This window comes from Pinus tabuliformis, chromosome 4_2, assembly GCF_031772625.1.
Source record: "Pinus tabuliformis cultivar Carrire ecotype Pingquan chromosome 4_2, CPIR1, whole genome shotgun sequence".
Lineage (NCBI taxonomy): Eukaryota > Viridiplantae > Streptophyta > Pinopsida > Pinales > Pinaceae > Pinus > Pinus tabuliformis.
Window position 1 is genome coordinate 281,529,438 of NC_142304.1, and position 25,263 is coordinate 281,554,700.

At 40.7% G+C, this 25,263-nt stretch overlaps 1 protein-coding gene across 2 annotated transcripts in view; it reads left to right on the plus strand.

Moving 5' to 3' along the window:
• The first annotated feature begins 281 nt into the window (after positions 1-281).
• Positions 282-25,263, plus strand: part of LOC149169091 (Tyrosyl-tRNA synthetase, class Ib, bacterial/mitochondrial) — a 37,640-nt gene continuing 12,658 nt past the window's right edge. The window contains exons 1-3 of one of the 2 annotated variants that reach the window (XM_089428551.1): positions 282-680; positions 809-956; positions 2,680-2,963. In XM_089428551.1, the coding sequence (XP_089284677.1) occupies positions 565-680; positions 809-956; positions 2,680-2,963 (548 nt within the window). In that variant the 5' untranslated portion in view covers positions 282-564. Of the gene's footprint in view, positions 681-793; positions 957-2,679; positions 2,964-25,263 lie in introns of both variants that reach the window. The other variant, XM_089428550.1, reaches the window with a different exon arrangement.

Sequence of the window (25,263 nt, forward strand, 5' to 3'; positions counted from 1 at the left end):
CCCATAAACCAATATAAAAGTGTTGATATCTTGTTAACCCCACATTAATATCCGCAATAACAACTTACTTAAATGTACATACTCCCCTTAAATCTACATACTCCATCCCTTCGAAATTAAATATGTAACCTTCTAAAAAGAAAAACCATTAAACCTATCATTCTTTGCTGATATCTGAATTATGAAAATAAAAATATAAACATGGTTCACAATCATGAATATTTTCCACAATAATTATGAAAATAAAAATATAAACATGGTTCACCCTCATGAATATTTTCCACAATGTTGAGGATGTCGAAAATCACAATTTTTGGCCGAGGCCTTAACAATGAATACGTTCGGTGTTCGTGATGTTTTAAAAAAACGCTTGAATTCGTACAAATTCAGGTATGAATATGTGCTATGATGATAACATAGGATTTTGATACTAAGCATCTACCATTTAAGTACGATATCAATGAACAGGCCGTGGGGGAAAGATTGATTGTATGTATTGCGCCTCCCACCTCCATTGGAGATCACTGCCGTGCATACAAGTATTCAGTAAGACCAATAAGCATCATGGCGGACGAGGAAACCGAAAACATCAGTCCCCTTTTAACAGAAGACGGGCACGCAGAACCCAACTCTGAGGATCCAACCCAACAAGCTTCGAATCTTGCAGAAACGACACCGGAGTAAATTTTCATCTGTTTATTCTGTTATATTGTATGCTATTTTATGTTAGTTTAGGTTAGGATGAAGTAGTCCAAGGTTCATGATTTTTTGCTTCTTTTATGCGATGGCGCAGGCTTAGCTTGGAGAGGCTTAGCTTGGAGGATAAGTTCCAGCTGATACGCAGTGTGGGGGAGGAGTGCATTCAAGAGAGCGAGTTGAGAACCCTCTTGGAAAAGAAGAAGGACCCTGTCTGCTATGATGGGTTTGAACCCTCTGGTCGGATGCACATAGCCCAGGTTAGAAACAAAAAGGGGAACAAAAGGAATTAGAAAATGCCTGAATTTGCTTAAAGACAAATATAACTCTGTGCTCTTATAAATGATGAATTTTTGGTGGTTTGAAACGTAGGAACTTGAACTCAGATCCGCCTAGTGTTATTATCTGTTTTTCCAGTTTTGTAGAGCAACAGGAGCTTTTATTTTCATTTTTTTGGCCACGTGTAAACATAATATCTTACCAGAGAAAAAGTAAAAACGAAGAAACTAATATTTCTGATCTGGAGATTCATAAAATACATGATATTGAATGGATTAAAGGTGTATATTTGAGTTCATTTTCCCCAGCTTCTTCACATCTCTATATGTACCTGTACATTTTATGCTTTTCTCATTAGTATTGCTAGTTTATTAGCTAGGTGTTAGGGAGATGATCATGATGATTTGAACAAGTCTTTGTTTCTAACGAATCCTTTGAATGATTATTTTATCTTCCTGCGATGATTGTTGCATAAAGGAAACTAGTTCCGTTCATATGGGCACATTTGATATTACTAAATGCTCGGCGGTATGAATATGGTATTCTTATCCCTTTTTTTCTTTGGTATATTCCGTTCTTCAATATTTCAAAGTGATTTCCTTAACCCTTATCAGTTTAAAGATAGACATTGAACTCATCAAGCAAAGGATTTATCATACGTGACAGTTGCAAAAACCAATGAATCATTCTGTGCTAGTCTCTTGTTTCTCTTATATAGGGGACACAAGATGAAGAATGGAAGGCTTAATTCACCTATAATTGAGAGTTGCACAGATTCTCTTCTAACACGGATATCTCCAAAAGATATATATAGAATTACTAGTTCAGTTTCTAATGATGGAAAAACCATTTCTCAATTTCAATCGAATTTGACTTAGAGTCGTAATTTTCTTAAGTATGAATTTGGTTATAAATCACTGGACAGCTGGGACTTATTCACTTCAATATTTGGCTTATACTTATAAAAAAATTCAATGAATTATGAGTTTGATGATTGATCAATTTTGTTTAGCAGAAAGATGGGTATTCCTTGCTTTTTGTCAGAAGAATACCTCTTCACAAGTATTGTTTCTAACAAACCCCACATTTCATGGAAACCCTTTCTCACTCTACTCAGGATCATTACTTTCCAAAGGAATTTTACTGATAGGTCCCATGGAACTGGCCAATCATGGAGGGGATGCTTTTGCACTTTCGCATTGCATCTTATATCAATAATTGTACCTTTTAGTCCTGACTCCTATTGACCTACTTTGGCTGCCCTTAATAAAATTATTTTATTTTCTTTTCATCTTATCTTATTTGAGTATAGAATATATGTCAAGTACTTAACATCAATTTTATGGTCATCTCTCGCCCGAGTTTCTAAAATAAATAAAATGTAGATTGGAATATGACCTAGATCATTATTAGGCCAATTCAAGAAGGATTTTCGATTATGCTTATTTGTTTGCCTTTTCAACATCCATTTGATCCTAGTTGGTTTATAGGACCTCATCCCAGAATCAAACTCCAAATCGAGAACAAATTAAATCAGAATTTAAACAGATTAGGCGAAAGAGAGAAAGTTGTGCAGATTTAAATTCTTTGCAGGTCTGAATATGGGCTTAGAATTTTAACGAATTACGATGACTTCTGCAACTACTTTGTATGATTTCTAGTAAGGGTGTCACTCTCTCATGCCTGATATGTTTAATTTTACAGGGAGTCATGAAGGCATTAAATGTGAACAAGTTGACAGATGCTGGCTGCATTGTGAAGTTATGGATTGCAGATTGGTTTGCACAGCTCAATAACAAGATGGGAGGTGATCTGAAAAAGATTCAGACTGTAGGACGTTACATGATTGAAATCTGGAAGGCTGTTGGTATGAAGCTTGACAGAGTGCAGTTCCTGTGGTCGTCAGAGGAAATCAATGCAAGAGCACATGAATATTGGCCACTTGTCATGGAAGTTGCTCGACATAATAAGCTTCCGAGGATTTTAAGGTAATGTTCATGTGCTTTAATTTTTCTATGTTTTAAGACACCCAGTGCCGGAAATGTTAAATCCAGTATTAAGTATTTTATTTGTATTACAAATAAGAATTTATATCTAAGTAAAAAAATTGAGTTAAGTTAGATAATATATTTAGATAAGCAATTAACTTTCAACATGCAAACCTAGTTGATAAAGTGGCCAATCCTGAGGGTGTGTTATGCTGTAGACATTGTATTTCGATTTTTGAGACGCAAGTTGAAAATCCCCCCAACCTCATTTGAAGAGGCTTTGAATCAGAGCTCAGGGACCACAAAGCATAAGTGGCTCACAAAGGAGAAAATTTGTTCCTTTCTGGTTAATAGAGCCCAGATATATTTTTATAAATGGGCCTTAAATCAGAACATGGGATTTGAAGAATGGGAGAAGTTTGTGTATGAGCCTTGTGGAATAGAGCAGTACCATGAAAGCTAAAGAAGAATTAGCATTATCACTTGGCTTCCTTCCAGAGGGTGGGGAAGCAACCTCATATACAAGGTGGTCTGACCATTGAGACATACTACTAACAGATTCAGTGGTATTTACTGGTTTAGGGGCCAAATTAATAAATGCATCTCCAAGGTCATTCAGTTTGTATATCCGAGACATTCAAATTTCAAACCAAAAGCCTAATTAGATCATTTGCTGTTGTACAATTCACACACATCCCCTTTTTGCTCCTTTGCCACAGAGATTTCACTGCCTGTGTCAGCATGTTGTCCATTTTTAATAAAATTTTGAATTGTTCACGACAAATGGAAGAATGAGATTAATCATTATATTCACATAATCTCCTTTTGGTAGTTACAGCTTCTGTACCTTGTTCAATATATGTGTGTTAAAGCTAGCAAGATCTGCTATGACATGTTCGATAAACAAGTGGAGTTGCTTGCTCTGCTGCAGAGCCTGGTATCTTAATAAGCATTAACTGGATCTGACACAGTTGCTCAAGGCATTACTCTGCCCATCTGAAAACCTATCCGACTGAAATATTTCTTGTTTGAGGTTGGAAAGCCAACATGGCTTGCACTTCCAAGATTTACAAACAGGGTTGTCATATTAAGGATGCTATTCCTTTCGTAGGAGCTAGAGAAGAATGTCAAGGGTTGATGTAGTCTACATACCCATTTATAATGCTTGGCAATCATGTGGAAATCCTTTTTTCTTATCTGACCTAACTTTGACCATAGGCCTTCTTGGCCAAGTCACACATATGTCAAGACTCAAATGATATACATCTTCTATTGTTGCTTGATTGATTCAGCATCTTCCTTGGACTTTCAGGTACAATCTGATACTTAGCATCTGCCTTTTAATTCTATCCTCAACCCTTAACTTTCTAAACTCTTCTATTCGATAAATTACATGCTCAATCTTTGCCATTATCAACTATTAGCTTTTGGGTTTACTCAAAAAATGTTTACATCATGCTTGGGGGTGCTTCCTATAAGTGCATGGTGTGATGCCTACTCTTGTTTGTATCTTACTGGATATACATGTTGGAGATAGTTTACTCACGGATTGTGATCCCGATTGGATCATTATATTATTTTTCATATATCTCGATGCTTTTAGAGTGGAAAAAATTGGAGGAATCAGCTTGCAGGTTCATTTTGACGCTGGGTCCTAGTTTGGAGAATTGGGGTTTGAAACTTCATGGAGTCATTTTGAGGCATTAAACGATGTTTTTTGGGGTAAAAAAATTATCGCTTGTGCGAGATCCTCTTGTGTTGTTATAATCTCATAAACCTTTACAATGGTGTGAGAATCACATCAAATGGAGCTCCTATGCAAAAGTTATGCCAACCGCAAGTTGACCTACGGTGTTGACCACCATGGTACGAGAGGATGCCACATTAGCCATTGTCACTCATACACATGGGGCTAGCTACATCTGTTCTTTCAAGAAGACTCTAGAAGGTCCAAAATTGTAACTCTAATTGAGAGTCGAGAGAGTCAAATCTTACCCCTAGTTGGCTATCAAACTATGTTAAAATAATGGACTAGTAGGAAGAGTAGGGTTTTCATTCTATTCTATTGTATTTTGTTCCATAGTTTAGCTGAACAACTGGGAGTGGGAAGTTAGAGAGCATAACAGAGGGTTTGAAGTTTTGTAGTAGCGTTAGGTCTTAGGTAGCTCTATAGAGAGTATCTCTTTCTCTGCACTTGCATATTTCCATACCAGAGAAATGAGAGTAGAGCAATTTTACCTTCTAGCTGGGTTTTTTCCTGTGAGGATTTCCCAGGTCAAAACTTGTTTTATTGTGGATGTTTGTGCATTTCATTCCCTTTATTTTTTGCATTTTAGCTAATTTATTAATTTGAGTATAAAAACAATAAATAAAGAAATTGAGATGTAAATGGAATTAACATTCACAGTAAAGATTTCAGTATTTTATCAGATGTGTTGTGATGAACTGTTCCAGCGGAATATCCATAGTAGTTTACAAATCATATTGGTATCAAAGTAGGTTTTTTTGAGTTACTTTGTGGGAAGTTGTAGGGATTCAGGAATCGGTCAGGAATCGGTTTAAGTAGAAAGTCATAGAAACCTAGCCATGGTTGACGAGTTTGTTCACAATAACCCTTATGATCCGATAGAAGAGGGATTTGTGAGGCTGGAAGCACAAGTCGTTGACATTGGTCACAAGATGAACCTCCTCATGGTAGCTTTGGCAATCAAGCTCGAATCGTTAAGAGGGGATGGAGGTTTTAACTCATAGGTCAGATCGGAAGGGAAATTGGGAGACCATGAAGAACCTAACCTCGAGGGGAGTTGAACTTGTGACCTCCCCAACTTTGGGGAAGAGATTTCACTTCTGCCTCATAAGCACTTGAGCTAACCCTCAAGGCATTTATCATGCTTACAATTAACGCTGACATGCTTACTATTGCTTTTCTTTTTTCATTCTCTCTTGGTGGTGGGCATTAATCAGTCTTTTTCTTGCTGAGAACCTACTCGATGGCATCTTCTTGAATCCAGGTTTGCCCTTCGAACCATCAATAAGTGGCTTATAAAGTTTTATGATTTGCGAGTGAGGCAATGTGTCAAAAGTTGTATTTATTTCTATTAATACAGTTCTAAGGATCATCAGAGATGGAAATTGTTCAACTGTTTCCTAGCTATGGCAATCATCTAATAAGTGTCTGCTTCAAGGACCATTAAAAAAATTCTTGGTCCTTTTCAAGTTTCTTTCCATTAGAATTGCTCAAATTAGCATCTACCAGCTATCCAGGATTAGGAAAATGAAAATAGCCCTTAAGTCGGTCCTGGCACCTCTGCTACAAATCTGGGCCTGAAAGACAGCTTTTCCATTGCACAGTATGGAGCTCATCTCATGTCATATATATCTGTTTCTTCAATATTGATTTCTATATGTGAAGGGAAATTGAACCCCGTGTTTTCTCAAGTTTTGTTCTTAGTTTGAGACTGCGACTTGGATATATTGTTGAGCCTGTCAACAGGCATACAAATGCCAGTTCCATTTGCATGTGTGGTCAGCATTAAGCAATTGATAAGATTGATGCTTTCACTTGGCAGATAAGAGATAGTTGAGCAATTATCAATTTCTGTATGGTTAAAGCTATCTGAATTTCACCAGGTCAAAGACTTAAAAGTGAGCTCCATATTGTCTCTCCAACATCTTGTCAATAAGCTTGATCACATCTATTCTCTTCTAAGAATCTGCAACATCTCAATTTTCTGTCCAAATAAAATTTCCATTCCCATCAATTAAATATCCAGCAAGACCTTTTGCTAGTGGAAAACGTCAACATGCTCACTGATTTCACAGCAAATCAGGATGGGTTATTATTATTATCATTGTAACTATTTTTCTCTGAGCTATAATGTGATTTGTATATCTTTGCTGTAAAGAAGGGTATATCTTGATAAGCATATCATTCTTCATGAGTCAGGAAGGCTTGTCTTGTAGGTACAGCACTTTACCACCAAAGCTTTTCAGTGGCTCATAAATCAAGGCTCAATAGCCAAGGGTCTATACAAATCCAAAAAAATATTACTTGCATTAAGAGTCCAATAATAAAAATCTGTCCCTTTGCTATCTAGAATCTCCATCAAACCTTGAATTAGAGGCATTTAGCAGTAGTGTAGTGAGGTCCAACATAATGCCAGCTCTGGATTCTCGTTATTGTATGGGCATTTCACCTTCAGATACCCTCTAAATTCCCAACTAGACCATAAGGCAGCCTTTAATGAGGTAATGAGGAGCTCTTCTCGAACATCTAAATAGTTCATAACTTCATATCCTTCAAAATATGTCTGGAGCTCAATTCCTTCGTGACTTTTCCTGTTATTTCTATATACCTTTGTACTGCTGTGTCCTCTTTAAAAACTCCCCAAGACATGGCTGGATTAGCCACTGAATTATCTTTGAAAAAAGACCTTTTCCTTCCAGAGGTTGATACTTCATACTCCAAAAGCCAAGGGCAGTGGCAAATTCCCTGGTTGTTAGCCTGCCTCTTCTCAATGCAAATCATTCTTCTAAATGTTGAGAAACATTTGTCGGGTCTGAGGCATTTGCATCCAGCCCTGGAAGTGCTAAGGAGTGGGCGCAATATCCTAGCCTTCAAGCCCCACTAGAATTGCATCTCTACAAATGAGATATGGAACTGCTTTATGTATGCTTCTCTGTCTAGAAAATGTTGTAATTCTTGAGGTCTGCTGTTTTCCACATAAATTTGTTGCTTTGGCATATTTTAGCAAAACAAAACAATAAAATGTAACCCGTAGCATTGCCACAATAAATGGCCATAATTTTTTTTGTTGGTAGTAGCTTCAGTACTGTACATGATGGAATGGCTGCAGTGAAGTATAGTGATGATGCTATTTGAAATTTGAATGAAATGCAACCCAATATGTAAAAAAACGACATGCTCCCACATGAATAAAGATATGGCCATAACTCTTGTCCTGCTATTGGCTTTTAATGGAGGTTAAAATCAATTTTCCACCTAGGTATTTTGTCAAACATTTACCATACAGTCTCTATGGCTTATTATGAAATCATTTTATTATTATTGTTCTCCTCATTCTTTCAGGAATATACACACACTTAAGAGCCTTCATACCTTAAGTCACCCAGAGTTGGACTTGGAGGCACCTTCATACTGCTATGTGGTGTAATCTTCACCCTCCTTGATTTCATCAAGAAGGTGGGGTGTTTTAAACCTTGGTTTTGCTTGCTGTTTATTCATTTATAGACTAGCAGGGTTCCAAACTGAACCATAGCCATTACAAAATTTTAAACTAGGCCACAGTCACTGTAATCAATCAACTGTGCAGTAATAAATAGAAACCATCACAATACAACATTCACAATGTTATTGAATGCAGTGTTACACTTACGACGATAATATTATTGCCAAAAGTCACCTCGATGATAATATCACCGGTATATCACGATAATTTCAGTTTTGGAATTTTTTGTGACATGATGGAATTTATCATGCTGCTCATTTACAGTCTGCTTTAATTCGTGATTTTTGGTTTTAAAACCTCATTTTGTAAAAAATTCTAATGGGGATTGAGCTTTGAGGATATTGTGACCATTTTCCATCAAGCAAACAAGGGTAAATCTACAGTTTTCATTACCATCAACTAAGCAGTTGTGGAGTGGGGATCTACTCTGGTATACCATATTCATATTCCAAGGTATGTAAAAAATTATGCCTTCAGTTTCTTTGTTATTCAAGATTTAGTATATGGTTTGCAATGCCCATTAGATATACCTCTTTTTGCCCTTTAACGGGGGATTTAACTCTTATATAGCTGTGGTATTCTAATTGTAGCATTCTTGAAGGTTTTTGAGCATTTGGATTCTAAATTTCCCCAATTGTCCCATAGGTCTACAAATTTAATTAGTGCCTTTACACATCAAAATGCCAAAGCCATTGGACGCAATGTGGGAGTTTGATCTACCTTATGATGATCATAATAGAATGAGTTTGAATTGCAATTTGTGTTATGGAAATGTTGGTGGAATCAACAACTTGAAGTACCACCTTGCCAAAATCAAAGGGAATGAAGTGGGGAATTTGCCCAGCATCTACACTAGAAATTCTGAAATTGTCCACATTGCAAATCAATGAACTTTTTATATTAATAGGAAGAGAGATTGGGAAGAAATGAGGTTTGAGCTTGCAAATAGAGCTAGACGCATCTCAAGAGTGCGAGAAAATGAATTCTCGAGTTCACATTCGACAATGCCCAACCCCTCAACATCCACACTTTTCTTTGTGCTGAGGTTAGTGCTTAGGGGGAAACCTTCTATTTGGTTGATAGTGAAAACAAAGGAGGAGGAGGCGGCCAACGAGATTGTGGCAAGATGTTTTCTATGGAGTGACATACCATTCAACATTGCCAAGAACATGGGAGATCATAGGATGCACCATTATGTCAGATAGTTGGACAGATGGGAAGGACAAGTCCATTCTCAATTTCTTCGTTAATTGTCTAAGGAGGACAATGTTTATTAAATCTATTGGTGCATTTGCATATGTTAAAGAGGCACAATTACTATGTGAGTGTTAAGCCCTACAAAAGCCCCATGTTAACCCTAAAACCTCTAATTAAGCCCTGGATATTGAGTTATTACATTTCTATTGTTCTACTGTCATGCTAGCCAAAACCTTTCATTGTACTCTGTCTCCTATATGTATACCAAGGAGACTTGGTCTTAGGATCATCAAATCTTGTTTTATACATTATAGTCATTGTAAAAAGAGGTTTCCTCCCTTGACGTGGACTGTAATTATTGATTTCTTATCATTTTTAGGGTGCATGCTTCATGACATTGGTATCATCAAAGCCTATTAACCTAGGGTTTTGCTACTTCAAATGAGTCATCATGGAATTTGTGCTATAACTTTTTTTTGAGGAAGATTTAGACTGAAATTTTGAAACAATTGAGGAGAGATCTCGAAGTACATCAGGGCAAAATTCTAGATTTTGGTTTGCTATAATTTCGGAGATACACATTATGGAAGTTAGTATTTGTGAATGGTCCTAAAATTAGTTTCAAACGAGTGATCTTGTAATTTTTGAATAACTCCTTTTCTCGGACACTTTTGACCGTGAAACTTTTAAGACACTGAGTAGAGATCTCGATATCCATCTGTTCAAAATTTTAGATTTTGTTTTGCTATACTCTGTAGAAGTTAGGGTTTTTGAATGGTCCTAAAATTAGTTTCAAATAGTGATCTTGGAATTTTGTTGTAACTTTCTCCCAGAGCAATTTCGGACTATGAAATTTTCAAGGCTTTGAGAAGACATACTAAGGTACCTCAGGTAAAAATTTTAGAATCATATTTAAAAAATTTGACACGTGACGTGATATACAAGTTTTCACTCTTGGGAAGAGGCCAAAAGTCAACAAGTTTTGGAAAAGCTACCATAACTTTCACTTGACACCATAGTTTTAAAACCAGGCCGGTTCGAAACGGACTCGGCCTAGTCGGCTGAGCCGACTTGGTAGAAAAACCAGTGCGAAGGCCGGTTCGTTACTAAACCGGCCGAGCCAGACACTGACTTGGCCGGTTTGGTAACAGACTGGCCGGCTCGGCTAAGCCCGTCTGCGGTGGAAAAAGGTGGCAAAGTCGGACTTGAAAGTGATTTTTTTTCCTCAATGCATCTAACCCTCTCCCAAGCCTATAGAAGTGACCCAACCCCCTCACATTTCCTCACAGCTATCTCATTGCATTTGTGTGAGCATTTGTGAGGAGTTTGTGAAGAGCTGGAGTTGGTTTTTGGAGCAGTGGTGAGGAGGTTCTTGGGCAATTGTTGGAGCAACATTGAGGAGTTGGTGTTTGGAGTAGCATTGAGGAGGCTAGAGGTTTTTTTTTTTTTTCACTTCTCAAATCTGCTCTTGCTTTTTTGTTGTTGTTGCAAATCTGGAAATTGAAAAGAGTATTTTTTTTAAAAGAAATGAACGTTGAAGAGTTGTTTTCTTTTTGTTTTCATTTTCAGACTTTTGTCCTTTCATTTCCAATTCCAAATATCAGAAAATGGCTCCTAGAATGAAAGACGCTGCTTGGGCATATGTTGAGATGATTGATAATCAAATGTATTTCAAATTTTGTCATAAAAGAATTAAGGGAGGTGGAGGGGCATTTACAAGCTGAAACTAGAGGACAAATTGTTCCATGTGTAGCACCAGTAGAATAGATTGGGGAAATTAGGAAGGTGTTGTTGGAAAAATTTGAGAAGTTTGAGGAAGAAAAAACTAGACAAAAATAAATAGAGGTTGAAATAGGGAGGAAGAGGAGTATAAAACACATGATGGCTGCCAACTCCAATTTTGATTAGGAGGGCTCTTCATTTATCCTGTGCACTGATGCATCTAAGCCCTTTCACTATGTTCCTCCATCTTTAGAGTCTATTGAAGAAAAGGGTAAGGGTAAAATTAAAAAGAAGGATGATATCAAAATTTATTTCACAGTCACAGCCTCCTCTCCCTTTGATAGTGCACATGGTCCTCAAGTTAATAGAGGTCAAATGCAACCTACTTTAGATGACCATTGGAAGAAAGAATTGAGATAATCTGTGTGTGATTACATAGCTAGATGGTGGTATGATTCAATGCTTCTAGTTCACCATATTATGAACCTATGTTTGATGCCATATTTGTTGTTGGAAAGGGCTTCAAAGGCCCTACTATGCATGAATTAAGGGGATCTCTTTTGCAAAAAGAGGTTATGTCCATTGATGAATATTTGAAAGATTTCAAAAGCTCATGGGTGAAAACAGGATGTATCATCATGTCAGATGGATGGACTGTTCAAAGGAACTGTACCATCATAAAATATTTTATCTTTTGCCCACAGGGAACCATGTTTCTAAAATTAATTGATGCATCTGATAAGGTGAAAGATGAACACTTGTTGTTTCAACTTTTGGATGAGGTTGTTGAACAGGTGGGGGTGGCTAATGTTGTTCAGGTCATCATAGATAATGCCTCTAACTATGTTCTTGCTGGTAAAATGTTAGAGGAAAAACACAAAGCCATGTTTTGGACCCCATGTGTTGCACATTGCATAGATCTCATGCTTGAGGATATTGGTAAAATAGATTGGATCAAGAATACTATAGAGCATGCCAAAAGCATAACAAACTATATCTACAGTCACTCATGGATTTTGAACCTGATGAGAAAAAACACAGAGGACAAGGATCTTGTTAGGCCTGCCATCACTAGATTTGCAACTCATTTTTTGACATTGCAATCTATGCTTTCCCAACATAGAAACTTGCAAAGGATGTTTTCTAGTGATGAATGGAATGGATGTCAATGGGCTCGTAAATAGGATGGCAAAGATGTAAGAAAGAAGGTTAATGAAGACATATTTTGGAAAAAGGCAACAAAGATTGTGAAGGTTGTTGAGCCACTAGTTAAGGTGTTGTGGTTGGTGGATGGGGAAATATTGGCTGTGGGTTTCATTTATGAGGCTATGGACCAAGCAAAGGAGCAAATAAAGGCAGCATACAAAGATAGAGTGGCTAAGTATGGGCCAATTTGGGAAATCATTGATCAAGGATGGAACAATCAACTCCATCACCCTATACATGCAGCTGGGTTTTTTCTGAACCCAAGGTATCATTATAAAGCTATGGAAGCAGAAGCTTTCACTGGGGAGGTTAGATGTAATGTTCCTAAGTAGGATGAACAATGATATACAAAGAAATAAACAATTCCAACACTAGGAAACAAGAAACTATCAACAAACACCCATAAAAACACTGTAAATAAGAACCATATGAGCCATATTATTAATTCTTCTGGAAGCAAGTACAATAGTGTTGGAGTGGTGCACCTGGGCTTGTCTCAATGGACAAGCCTGACAAAACCCAGGTGAGTAAACAACAACCCAATGGCTGCACAATTGCTGCTCCAAAGATGCTCTGCGCTGCCCAGAAATTACACTGCCTGCTGGAAAGGATGTGCTGGAAACTCCACTTCCTGTGCTTAGAAAATGTTGCAACTTTAGCTCCTGGTTCCTCAACCAAAACCCACCAAAACCCAGAAAGGGTTTGGCCTAGTTCTGACCCCCAAAATTCGGCCTCCAAGCACCACGTCCTCCTCCTCACGCTGGAAAGTACGACCTACCTGTAGCTGGCTGGAAATGTCCCCCAAATCACCCCCAAGTGCTGAGATGCTCCCCACTAAGGTTTCCCTTACTTCTCCCGACCAACTCCAGCTCTACAACTCCTTCCTCCAACTCCCACGTGTGCTCAGTGATGGTTGTCTGCGCAGGCCTAGGTGATTGTAAATCGAACTGCTCCAATGCAGTCTCCTGCTCCAATGTAGCAATCTCCTGCTCTAAAACTCTCACAAAAGGCTGATCCTCCACTGTAGCTCTAATGCCCAAACTCCCCTCGGCAATTGCTGTCCGGATGAACCCACAAACAACACTTGCATGTTCCCCTTCCGCGTCCTCTAGAAACACGCACTTTCTAAGACCAAGGCTAAGTGATGTGACTGTAAAACTCCATCGGTGCTCCTCCAAGGTAGTATGAATTGCCTTCCTATGGTGGCACTTGAAGTCCCTCAAAGAAAAGTTTGAGTCTCGTGCCTGGAAAACTCGATGCTAAACAGCTGGTAACTCGGCTAAGCAACTTGAGCAACACAAATGAGTTCGATAGGCAAATGATGCCTTGAGTTGGGGAGTTCATTCTCCTTATAACTTCGTGAGCCTTCCTTCCCCATGTGGGCCCCTCTACCTAGCCATTCGATTTCCCCTCCAAGGCAATTCGAAGTGCCCAAGTGCATTTTTCCCCATGTTGGGTGGCCCCCACCTTCCACTTGTGATATAATTCAGCCTCTTTTCTCCTAAGTCCCTAAGTAAAAAATGCATGGGTTCCTCATTCACCAAAAATTATGCAAAGTTATGGGAGACTAAAACTTGTTACAAAAATATTTGGGAAGGGACATTACAGTTCTCCCCTCCCAAATGTTGCTTGCCCTCGAGCAACTTCAGCGCTGGATGCTCCAAAATGTGGTCACCGTCCCATGTGGCATCCTCATCTGGCAGATTCTTCCATCGCACCAAAAACTGCCTGATGGTTTTGCTCCTTAGCTTCCTCTCCCGAGTCTCCAAGATGGCCTCCGGTTCCAAAACCAGATGTTCCTCGTCATCCAAAGGGGGTAACTGTACAACGACTGTTACTTGTTGTCCCAACACCTTCTTGAGGCATGAGACATGGAAGATGTTGTGAATCCTGCTCCCCTGGGGAAGCTCCAGCTCGTAGGCCACCTCTCCAACTCTCTTGACCACCCTGTACGGCCCATAGAAATGCGACTGTAGCTTCTCGACCCCTTTTTGCTTCAAGGTAGACTGTCTATATGGCTGTAGTCGAAGATACACCAAGTCCCCCTCCTCAAAATGTCTCTCAGTCCGGTGCTTGTCAGCGTACATCTTCTGCTGATTTTGTGTTGTCACTAAGTTGTCCTTGAGAGCCTTGAGAATGTCTTGGCTCTCTAGGATCCAATCTTTGGCCTTTGGGGCCCGACTGTCTCCAAAAACAATGTCAGCAAAAGACAATGCATCATAACCATACAAGGCACGGAAAGGGGTCATACCAATAGACATGTGATGGGTGGTGTTGTAGTAGTATTCACCCAAGTGCAGCCATCGAATCCAGGGCCTCTGCTGCCCGGTCACGTAGTTCCCAAGGTACCCCTCCAACCACTAGTTAACCTGCTCGGTCTTGCCATCTGTCTGAGGGTGATATCCCGTGCTCGAGGTGAACTCAGTACCTACCAACCTGAAGAGCTCTTGCCAGAACCCTCCCATAAACCGACTATCTCTGTCGCTCACTATGTTCTTCGGAAGTCCATGCAAATGAAAGACCTCTCTGAAGAACAACTCCGCAACCTGTGAGGCTAAATATCAGGTCAGAATGGCGAAGAAATGAGCATATTTGGTTAGCCGATCAACTACCACATAGATACAATCCTTGCCCTGCACTGAGGGGAGCCCGGTGATGAAGTCCATTGAGATACTCTTCCATTTCCCCTCAAGAATGGGGAGTGGCTGCAACAATCCTGTTGGATAGGTAAACTCCCCTTTGTTCCTCTAGCATGCCTGACACTCCTGTACATGCCTCAACACATCCCCCTTGAGGCCCTTCCATGTGAAACGCTCTCGGACTGCCATGTACATCTTTCTAAACCCCTGATGCCCTGACAATGGTTAGTCATGTGCTGCGTGGAGTACTCTCTCCCTCAACTGTGAGTTGGGCACCAAAAATATGCGCGCCTTATAGTATATGACTTCCTCCATCACCCGGTAGCGCTTGTCTGCATGCACCCCCTCCAAGTTCTCGCAAGCCCCCTGTCTTTGGAACTCTACCAACCACTGGGCCTTCCAATCATAGCAAATTCTCATGAGTGAGAGGCCTGCAGGTCCCTTGGATAGAGCATTGGCCACTACGTTGTGCTTCCCTCGCACATACTCTATGTCAAAGGCATAGGCCTGCACCTTGCTAACCCATCTTTGTTGTCTATCATTGAGGCCCTGCTGCTCCATGAAGTGGCGAAGACTGTTGTGATCGGTCTTCACCCGAAATTGGTTACCCACCAAATATTGCCGGAATTTGGCCAAGGCATGCATGATGGCCAACATCTCTTTGTCATATATAGAATATGACTTCTCATGGGGTAAGAGCTTCTGACTCTTGAAAGCAATGGGATGCCCATCCTGAGATAATACTGCCCCAATCCCCTCTCTTGATGCATCACACTCCACTGTGAATGGTTGAGAGAAGTCCGGAAATGCCAACGCTGGACAACTACCCATCACCTCCTTGAGACGATCAAAAGTCGACTGTGCCCCATCTGTCCATGTGAAAGCCCCTTTCGTGGTCAAATCCGCGAGGGGCGCTGCCAACTGCGAAAACCCTTTGACAAACTTCTGATAATAGGTGTAGATGCCCAAGAATCCCCTCAGCGCTGTCACGTCTCTGGGTACCGGCCAGTCTCGGATAACTCTTATCTTCTCCTCATTCACCCTCACCCCATCTGCGCTAATAATGTGCCCTAAGTAGAGCATCTCAGTCAGGGCAAACTCACATTTGGATAGTTTGGCATAAAACTATTGTTCCTCCAAAATACGCAACAACTCCTCCAGGTGTTGGAGATTCTCCTCCCAAGTCCTGTTGTATATCAGTATGTCATCAAAAAACACCAATACAAACCTCCTCAACTTCCTCTGGAACACATGGTTCATACATGACTAGAAGGTGGCCAGGGCGTTGGTCAAGCCAAAGGGCATGACCAAAAACTCGAAGTGCCCATAATGGCATCAGAAGGTTGTCTTGGGGATGTCCTGATCCCTCACCCTGATCTGATGGTACCTCGAATGCAAATCTATCTTAGAGAAGTACTTGGCTCCTCTAAGCTCATCCATCAACTCATCAATGCGGGGTATGGGGTACCGGTTCTTCAATGTCTTCCTGTTGAGCGCCCGGTAATCGATGCACATGCGCAAGGTTCCATCCTTCTTCTTCACCAACACTACTGAAGAAGCAAAGTGATTGGAACTCAGCCTGATGTGGCCCAACGATAACAACTCTTATAGGCCTAGGGGTGGCTATAAGGGGTGGTAATCACTACCTGCACACTCGACTCCAACTCGATTGTGTGCTCGAATCTCCTATCTGGTGGCTGCCCTAGTGGAATGCCCCCAAATACCATTGAGTATCTGTCTAATAGTGCTTGTATATCTGAGGTTGGTGACTAGGCTTGTCCCCTAGCCTTTGAGATCCTCAGCTCTACTGCCCACGCTATGTCTCCATGCTGCAAATCTGTCTCCATCCTATGCGCTGAGACTGTCTGTGGTGGGTATGAATGCGTGCCTCTAAGGACCACCAGCTTGCCGTCCGACCTGGTGAACTCCATCTCCAACTTCTTCCAATCAGTGGTAACTCGTCCAAGGGAGTATAGCCACTGGACACCCATCACTACGTTGGTGTCTGGCACATCTACCACAAAAAAATGGTTTGTCATTGAGTAGTTCCCCATGGTCACGGTCAAGGCGGGAACATACCGAGTGCACTACATAGTTTGGTCACCCGACACTAGAATTGAAAAGCCCTCAAACTCTGTTGTGGTGATGCCCCTCCTCTAAACCAACTGGGCATCAATGAAGTTGTGGGTAGCCCCACTGTCAACTAAGACGGAGACACGCTGCCCCTGTATTGTACCTCGAATCCTCAATGTCAGAAATTTGGGGACCCCACATAAAGAAGCAAGGACTTGCTACCCCTGTAGAGGTGGTGGTGGTGGTCCCCTCTCTGCCGGACTCTCACCATCTTCCACACCATACTCCAGCTCCACATCATCCTCCTTATCGCTATCTCAGAAGACCTCGATATAGTGGGCTTTGCCAGTTGTGCACTGATGGCCTGGTGCCCAGGGCTCCCGACAGGTAAAACACAACTTCCTCCTCTTTAGGTCCTTCCTGGTCACATCATCCAGCTGCCCACATCCTTGGGTTGCTCTCTGTGGTGGTGGCCTAGTATCACTTCCCTTATGAGGGTAGGGAGTGCGTGCGGGGAAAGGTGCTTGTGTCTTGGAAAACCTCTTGTAAATCTCTAGCACATGTCACGACTTCCTACAACGTAAAGGGTTTGCGTGACTTTACTAGTCCCTGTAATGGCTTGAGCATGCCCTCTATAAAGTTGTACACCCTCCTAGCATTTGATAGGTCCGACACCATCACTGGGACTCTTAGAAACTCTGATATGTACTGCTCTAGGTTACCCGTTTGTCTGAGTTGGGTTAGCTCCCTGAAGTGAGCCTCTGGATCCCTCTGATCAAATTGCTCTACCACCCTCCTGGTGAAATCCTCATAGGAAGTCACATTGGCATGCCCCAAGGTAGCCAAGCCATGAAACCACCAATCGTGGGCTTCCCCTTCCAAGTGCAGCGTGGCCATCTTGATGGCTTCCATCTCTGTCATCCGATTGAGTTGGAAATAAGTGTCCATCTTCTCTACCCAAGCCCGAGCTGTGCACTTGGTAGTGCCATCATATGTGGGGAAGTACATCCTCCCAATAGTATGCTGCAACTCAGTTCTATGTACCTTGTCCTCCATAGTTCTTGCCCTTCTCATTCTGCTTGAGCTTGCAGAAATCTTTGAAAGAGAGTGCCTCCCATGGATTGCCACTCTTTAAAGTGCTCCCCCATAGGTGAAGGATCTTCGACCCCTTCTGGTTCATTCTGTGCCAAAGGCACAAAGGAGGGTAGTGTGGCTCGAGTTGGCCCACTCGTTGTTGGAGGCTGCGCAGTGGGTGAAGGATGGTCGAATTGTTGAGAGGCCCCCGAAGTCTCTCCAAATAGAAACTCTTGATGAGTGCTTCTCTCCCGGTTCTGCATTTTGATCTCCTCTAGCATCTCCTTCTACCCCTTTGCTAAGTCACTCAGAGCCTTCAAGAGACTGTCAAAGGCCATCTCCTCCCTGCTCTTGGGCTCTCCCATGCTTTCTGCTACCACTGCCTTCCCTCGGTCCTCCGTGTCGGGAGTGATCTCCAGTTCCCTTTCTCTGCTTCGGTACCTCTGCCTCCTATACATAATATTCTGCTAGTGCTCCTCACTCATAGGAAATTCCCCCACGGCTGAGCCAAGATTTGGGCTCTGATACCACTGTAATGTTCCTAACTAGGATGAACAATGGTATACAAAGCAATAAACAAATCCAACACCAGGAAACGAGAAACTATTAGCAAACATCCATAAAAACACTGCGAATAAGAACCATCTGAGCCATATTATTAATTCTTCTGGAAGCAAGTATAATAGTGTTGGAGTGGTGCACCTGGGCTTGTCTCAATGGACACACATTGTAAGAACCTGAACTGTAAGCTAATTTCTAAATAGCAGAACCTGAAATAATGAATATAGAATTTTAAAGAAATTTAATCTAATGAATACTAACCTTCTACTTTGCTAAAAAATCTGTCTACTTTGCTGCAGTTCTTGTCCCGCTGTTTGCTCAGCTGAAATTCTACTGAAAATTTATCTGCTCTGCTGCAATTCTTGACTGGCTGTGTCACCAAAATGGCCAAAACCACCCTGCCGAATTGAGTACAACCTAGGTACTTAGTCTCAGAAAGCTTTCAGTTAAGCAATATGATTTCCCCCGTGCCCAAAAACATCAGTGTAATCAAGACTCAAGTTTCCTTCATAACCCATCAGTGTAACAAAGACTCAAGTTTCCTTCATAACCGTACTACAGTGTCCAATTTGTTCTCCTCCCCCCAAAATGATTTTTCCCTTCTCCTTTTATTTCCTCATCCACCGCCTTCTTTTCCTTCTTCGTGTCAATTTTATGGTTACGTGTAACTTTTATGAAATCGAATTTGATTTGATTTCGTTGATTTTTATTTGAATACGTAGTTTGATTTAATAAGGTTTATTTATTTTATTATTTTATAAATTAATTATAAATTAATTAAATTTATAATTTTAATTAATTTATATTATTATTTTATTTATAGGCGGGTCATTACAAGCATGACAAAATCCAGGTGAGTAAACAACAGGCCAATGGCTGCACAATCACTGCTTCAAAGATGCTTTGCACTGCCCAGAACCTGCATTGCTTGCTGGAAAGTATGTGTTGGGAACTCAACTTCCCGTGCTCAGAAAATGCTGCAACTTTAGCTCCTAGTTTCTCAACCAAAACCCAGAAAGGGTTTGGCCTAGTTCTGACCCCCAAAATTTGGCCTCCAAGCACCACGTCCTCCTCCTCATGCTGGAAAGTATGGCCTGCTTGTAGCTGGCTGGAAATGTCCCCCAAATCACCCCCAAGTGCTGAGATGCTCCCCACTAAGGTTTCCCTTACTTCTCCCGGCCAACTCCAGCTCTACAACTCCTTCCTCCAACTCCAACGTGTGCTCAGTGATGGATGTCTGTGCAGGCCCTGGTGACTGTAAATCGAATTGCTCCAATGCAACAATCTCCTGCTCCAAAACTCCCAAAAGGTTAATCCTCCACTGTAGCTCTAATGCCCAAACTCCCCTCGGCAATTGCTACCCGGATGAACCCACAAACAACACCTGCGTGTTACCCTTTTGCATCCTCCAGAAACACGCACTGGCTGAGAACAAGGTTGAGTGATGTGACTGTGAAACTCCATCGACTCTCCTCCAAGGTAGTACAAATTGCCTTCTTGGGGCGGCACTAGAAGTCCCTTGAAGAAAGGTTTGAGTCTCTCGCTTGGCAAACTCGATGCTAAACAACTGGTAACTCGGCTAAGCAGCTCGAGCAACACAAATGAGTTCGATAGACAAATGATGCCTTGAGTTGGGGAGTTCCTCCTCCTTATAACTTCGTGAACCTTCCTTCCCCATGTGGGCTCCTCTCCCTAGCCATTCGATTTCCCCTCCAAGGCAATTCGAATTGCCCAAGTGCCCAAGTGCGTTTTTCCCCACGTGGGTGGCCCCCACCTTCCACTAGTGATATAATTCAACCTCTTTTCTCCTAAGTCCCTAAGTAAAAAATGCATGGGTTCCTCATTCACCAAAAAATATGCAAAATTGTGGGAGACTAAACTCTGTTACCAATATATTTGGGAAGGGACATTATATTAGAGATGGATTGATTGAGTGCCTTGAGCGCATGGTCCTTAATGAGAGTGAGTAGTTGGAGATACACCGATAGATCACTTCTTTCAGTAGGAGCCACAGGTACCTTTGCAAGAACCTACCAAGGATTGCAAGGGAAGTAGATGAGCTGGGTAAACAATTTCAATTTTCAAATTCTTATTTTGTTAAATTGTTTATAATTTGAAAGTTGGATATAATTTGTTGAGCTAAGTCATTACACAACTATGTTTTTTGCAACACAATGGTGGGAGGCATTTGCTAGCCGTTGTCCTCAATTGCAAAAGTTTGCAATCTGTATTTTGAGTCAAACTTGTAGTGCTTTTGGGTGTGAACGCAATTGGTTTGTCTTTGAGAGGATTCACACGAATAAGAGAAACCGTTTGGAATAAAAACGGTTAAATAATCTAGTCTACGTCCAATACAACCTCTAGCTAAGACGCAACCAATTGTTGAACAAAATACCTGATACAGATCCCATTATGTTGGAAGATATTGATCCATCATCAGATTGGGTAATGGAGAGTCAACCAACAGAGTTTGACCCTGATGAGGATATTGGTGTTGATTTGGATTTATAGGTGAAGGCATTACAGACTGTTCAGCTAAATGCAGATCCACTAGTACCAACCCCAAGTCCTCCAATTGCAGGCACTTCCTCTACTCAGCCATGACGCAGGCACATAGCTCGTCTATCTTAGCGTGCAACTGTTGCTAGTGCTACTACTTCTACAGTTGCAGTTGGAGATCTTGATGAAGAGGAGGTTCCATGGGTTTCTTCGCCCGACTCTGATTTAGGGTCTGAGCCAGATGATGTTGGCTTTTCTAGCAGTAGTGTCTAGTGATGTTTTATTGTAGAGGCCATTTAGAGCCTCCTTGGTTATGTGTTTTTGTTCCGATCTCTATATATTACATGTATTGGACAGTGCACTGGGTGCCATTTTGATATAATAGATATATCCATGAGCATACTTTGATCATATGTTGTCTTCTCTCTATATTCTAATGCTTTGAGTTTGGAAACATGAATGAAAATCTTTAGAAATATGTTCTCATAAAAAAATAAATATTTAATGTATTTTTTACAAAGACTGAGCCATTGAAATCAATTATGCCGAGTTGATACCGAGTTAGAATCGGAGTTGATCCTCGGCTGGTTCTGAATCCGAGTTGGAGTTTTAAAACTATGCTTGACCACATCAAATTTTGGTTAGACCTGTAGAATTGCAAAGAAGACATATTAGACTATTTTTGGGTTGAAATTTCAGATTTAGGATTCAAATTTCAAAGATATATTAGGACAAAGGTTAACCATCCAGATAGTCTACAAATTAGGGTTTTGAAAGGTACATAACTTACAATTGGCATAACTTTTGATTAGAAGATCTATTTTTGGTGATTCAAAATTTGTGATAAAGAGGAAAAAAACAAGAGCCTTATTATTTACTCAAGTGGCTCCTAAGGGTGCTTCAAAAGTTATTTCACCACTTAAACCTCCAGAAAGCTCATCCATGACTCATGAAGAAATAGAAGGTTTCTAGTACCGAGCATCCAACTTGGAAGGTCAGTTGTCACATATGGAACAAAAGATGAAGGAAAATAAGGAAGAAATGCAAAATGTCAAGGAATAAATACAAAAACCCATCAAGGATGAAATACAAAATTCCATGACTAGAAATAATGAAAAAATAAAAAAGTTACAAACCATTCTATTAAATGATCTCCTAAAAGGGATATGGAGATCCAAGGAAATCATGAACATAAGGAGAAGCACGAGGTTGAGACACAATCACATATGGGGAGTATCTTCTCACAATTGGAGAGTACAAATATTGAATCATAGAACCATAATCATGACTTTTCAATCCCAGATCCACATCATCAGGGCATAAAGTTAGCACCGAAGATCTTCTCACAATTGGAAAGTACAAATATTGAATCATAGAACCATAATCATGACTTTTCAATCCAAGATCCACATCATCAGGGTGTCAAGTTAGCACCAAAGATCTATATGAGGAAATTTGATGTAATGATCCTATAACATGGATATTCTAGATGGAGCAATGCTTTGATCTACACCAAGTGACAACTGTACAAAATGTAAATACGGCATCCATGTATTTAGAACAAGATCAATTTGTATGGTGTCAATGACTTTGTGAAAAGAAAAATGATTCTATTATATCTTGGTCTGTTTTAACGAAGGAATTGATGACACATTATGGGGATATAAGAGAAATACATTCTTTAGTCATTTGGTAAATCTTTGGCAAAAAGGTCCACTTGTAGAACACATTCAACAATTCCAAAAGTTGTGTCTCAGGGTAATTTGTTAAACCTCTTAAAGGGAACTTTAAAGGAAAACATCCAAAACGAGGTGTGTCTCTTTGAACGTAAATACCTAGAGCATGTTTTTAGTTTAGCTAGGAAAGTTGAAAGTAAAAATATGGCTAATAAAAAATTAATCACTAACAATTATAGAGAACATCATGCTCCCTCTCCTAAATTGACAAGGTTGACATCTTCACAAATGGATGAAAGAAGAGCAAAGGGACTATGTTTCAATTGTGACAAGAAGTACAATAAGGGGCATAAATGTCGTGAGAAAAAAATATTGTACATAGGCTGTGAAGATGAAGAAGATCATTGTTTTTTCAATTGTTAGTTTTTAGTCCCTAAGAAAAATAGCGAACATTGTATGTAGGGTTTAGGTTGCAGGTTTCAACGGATCCATCGATTCGATCCTAAAGAATTGGTTGCCAATGAGGAGAAAGTCTCTCGCCCCTCATAAACCTCTGCCTATGGCGTGGTTATGGCAGATTATGCGGAGATTAACAACCTAGGTGGAGAAGCTTGCATTGATGCGATCAGAGGAATTTTTGGTACATGTCTGGTTAGGCTGTCCTCTTTTGGTCTTAATGGGAGCTTGAAGCTTGATGAGGTTCAAGGATTCGACGTCTTCTTTTCAACGTGCCTGACTTCTCAAGCGCTATATGTGTTTCTGAGTGCACCTGGACTAATCAAACGTATAGGCAAGATGGTTTCTTGCAATATGTTTGTCAAAATTCCTGGAAGGGATTCTTATTGCAGATTATGGATAAACTGCAGTGTTTTTGGAATATTGCTTCTACCAGTCATTGACATATTGCTTCTTAGACTAGTGATGGCTGGATTGCTGAGTAAATCTTTAGAATGCGGGAAGGAAAGTGTTTTCCGAATCTTTAAACAGATAAGTCTATTTGGGTTTTGGTTAGGTCTATAATCTGTTGACCGAAAGCCTCCAACCAGAGAGTTCGCCAAGGGGTTTGGGGGTCGAGGATCTTCAAATGTACTACATCTTTGTTAGATCCCTAACCGAAGATTGTCTGTGTTTTAAGGTAAAAGCGAAGGATCTGGTAGCTTCTGTTGCCGTCCACATTCAACAACATATAGGCACACCCATGGGAGTGTTCAAACTCCTCTTCGAAGGGAGGATTTTGAAGTTGGAAAGTGATCTAAAAGCCTCGGGTATTAAACAGGATGCAATTATCTCCATTGTTGTAGGTCTGCAAGGAGGCACTAGGGGCGGCGGGGCCTCTTCTTCTTCACAGCCCATGTCTTTCAAAGAAGCCCCAAAGTCAGAACCATATCCTCAGATTGCAAAGAAATTTTTTGAACTGACTTCTGTGGTGGAACATTTGTTGAATATCCCAACATTAGAGGTGAACGAGAGCATTAATAAGAAAAGATCAACAAATTTTGAAAGTTGGGCCATTATATGTCGTTTTAATGGCTTCTGGCCTTCATCATTTGCCCTTAGAGAATGGGTTTACTAGAATTGGACCCAGAACATAGATATGCTTTTTTGCTCGAAGGGTTACTTCATGGTTTACTTTAAAGATTTGGAGGATCGGAAGAAGGTCTTTGATCTGGGGCCCTGGTTTTGGGGCCGGGCAGGTCTTTCAATTCAACCATGGTTCTTGGATTTTAATCCTCTAACTATGAAGTCCTTGCCTGTTCCAGTTTGGGTTAGGCTCCCAAACTTGCCTCTTCATTGGATCATGCCAGAGATCCTAGAGGACATTGGTGACTCTATTGGCAGCTATATCAAAGTAGATAGTGATAGATTGGCGAAGGGTTTTGTAAGTTATGTCCATATATGCGTGGAAGTGGACCTTAGCGAGGGTTTACCAGACAAAATCTTCCTAACGTAGGAGGGAAAGGAGTATATCCATCCATTGGATTACAAAAATACTGCCTTCAGATGCAAAATTTGCCAAAAGCTTGGGCACCTCCAAAACGCGTGCCCCTCCTCAAAAGGGGTTTTTTGTAATAAGGTACCGTAGAGAAGCTACCATGGTTGGAGAGATTTGAAGGTAGTAAGAGTCTAAAACTCCTGCAGGTCAAAAGATGAACAACTCAGAGTCAACAACAATCTCCCAACCCCTCAGCCTCTCAAGACAATAGACATTTCCTAGCTGCATCGACGCAACCCCTAGCAGAGGATGTTATCCCAACAAAGGACAACGAGAAAAAAAATGCCATAATTGTTCCAACTATCTGTGGGCAAAAGCGCAATCATGAGTCAGATCATTCTGATAGCGAAAAAGACATTCCAGGTTTCGCTGAACCGGATGCAATGGTACTCTCTCAACAATCTGAAGAAG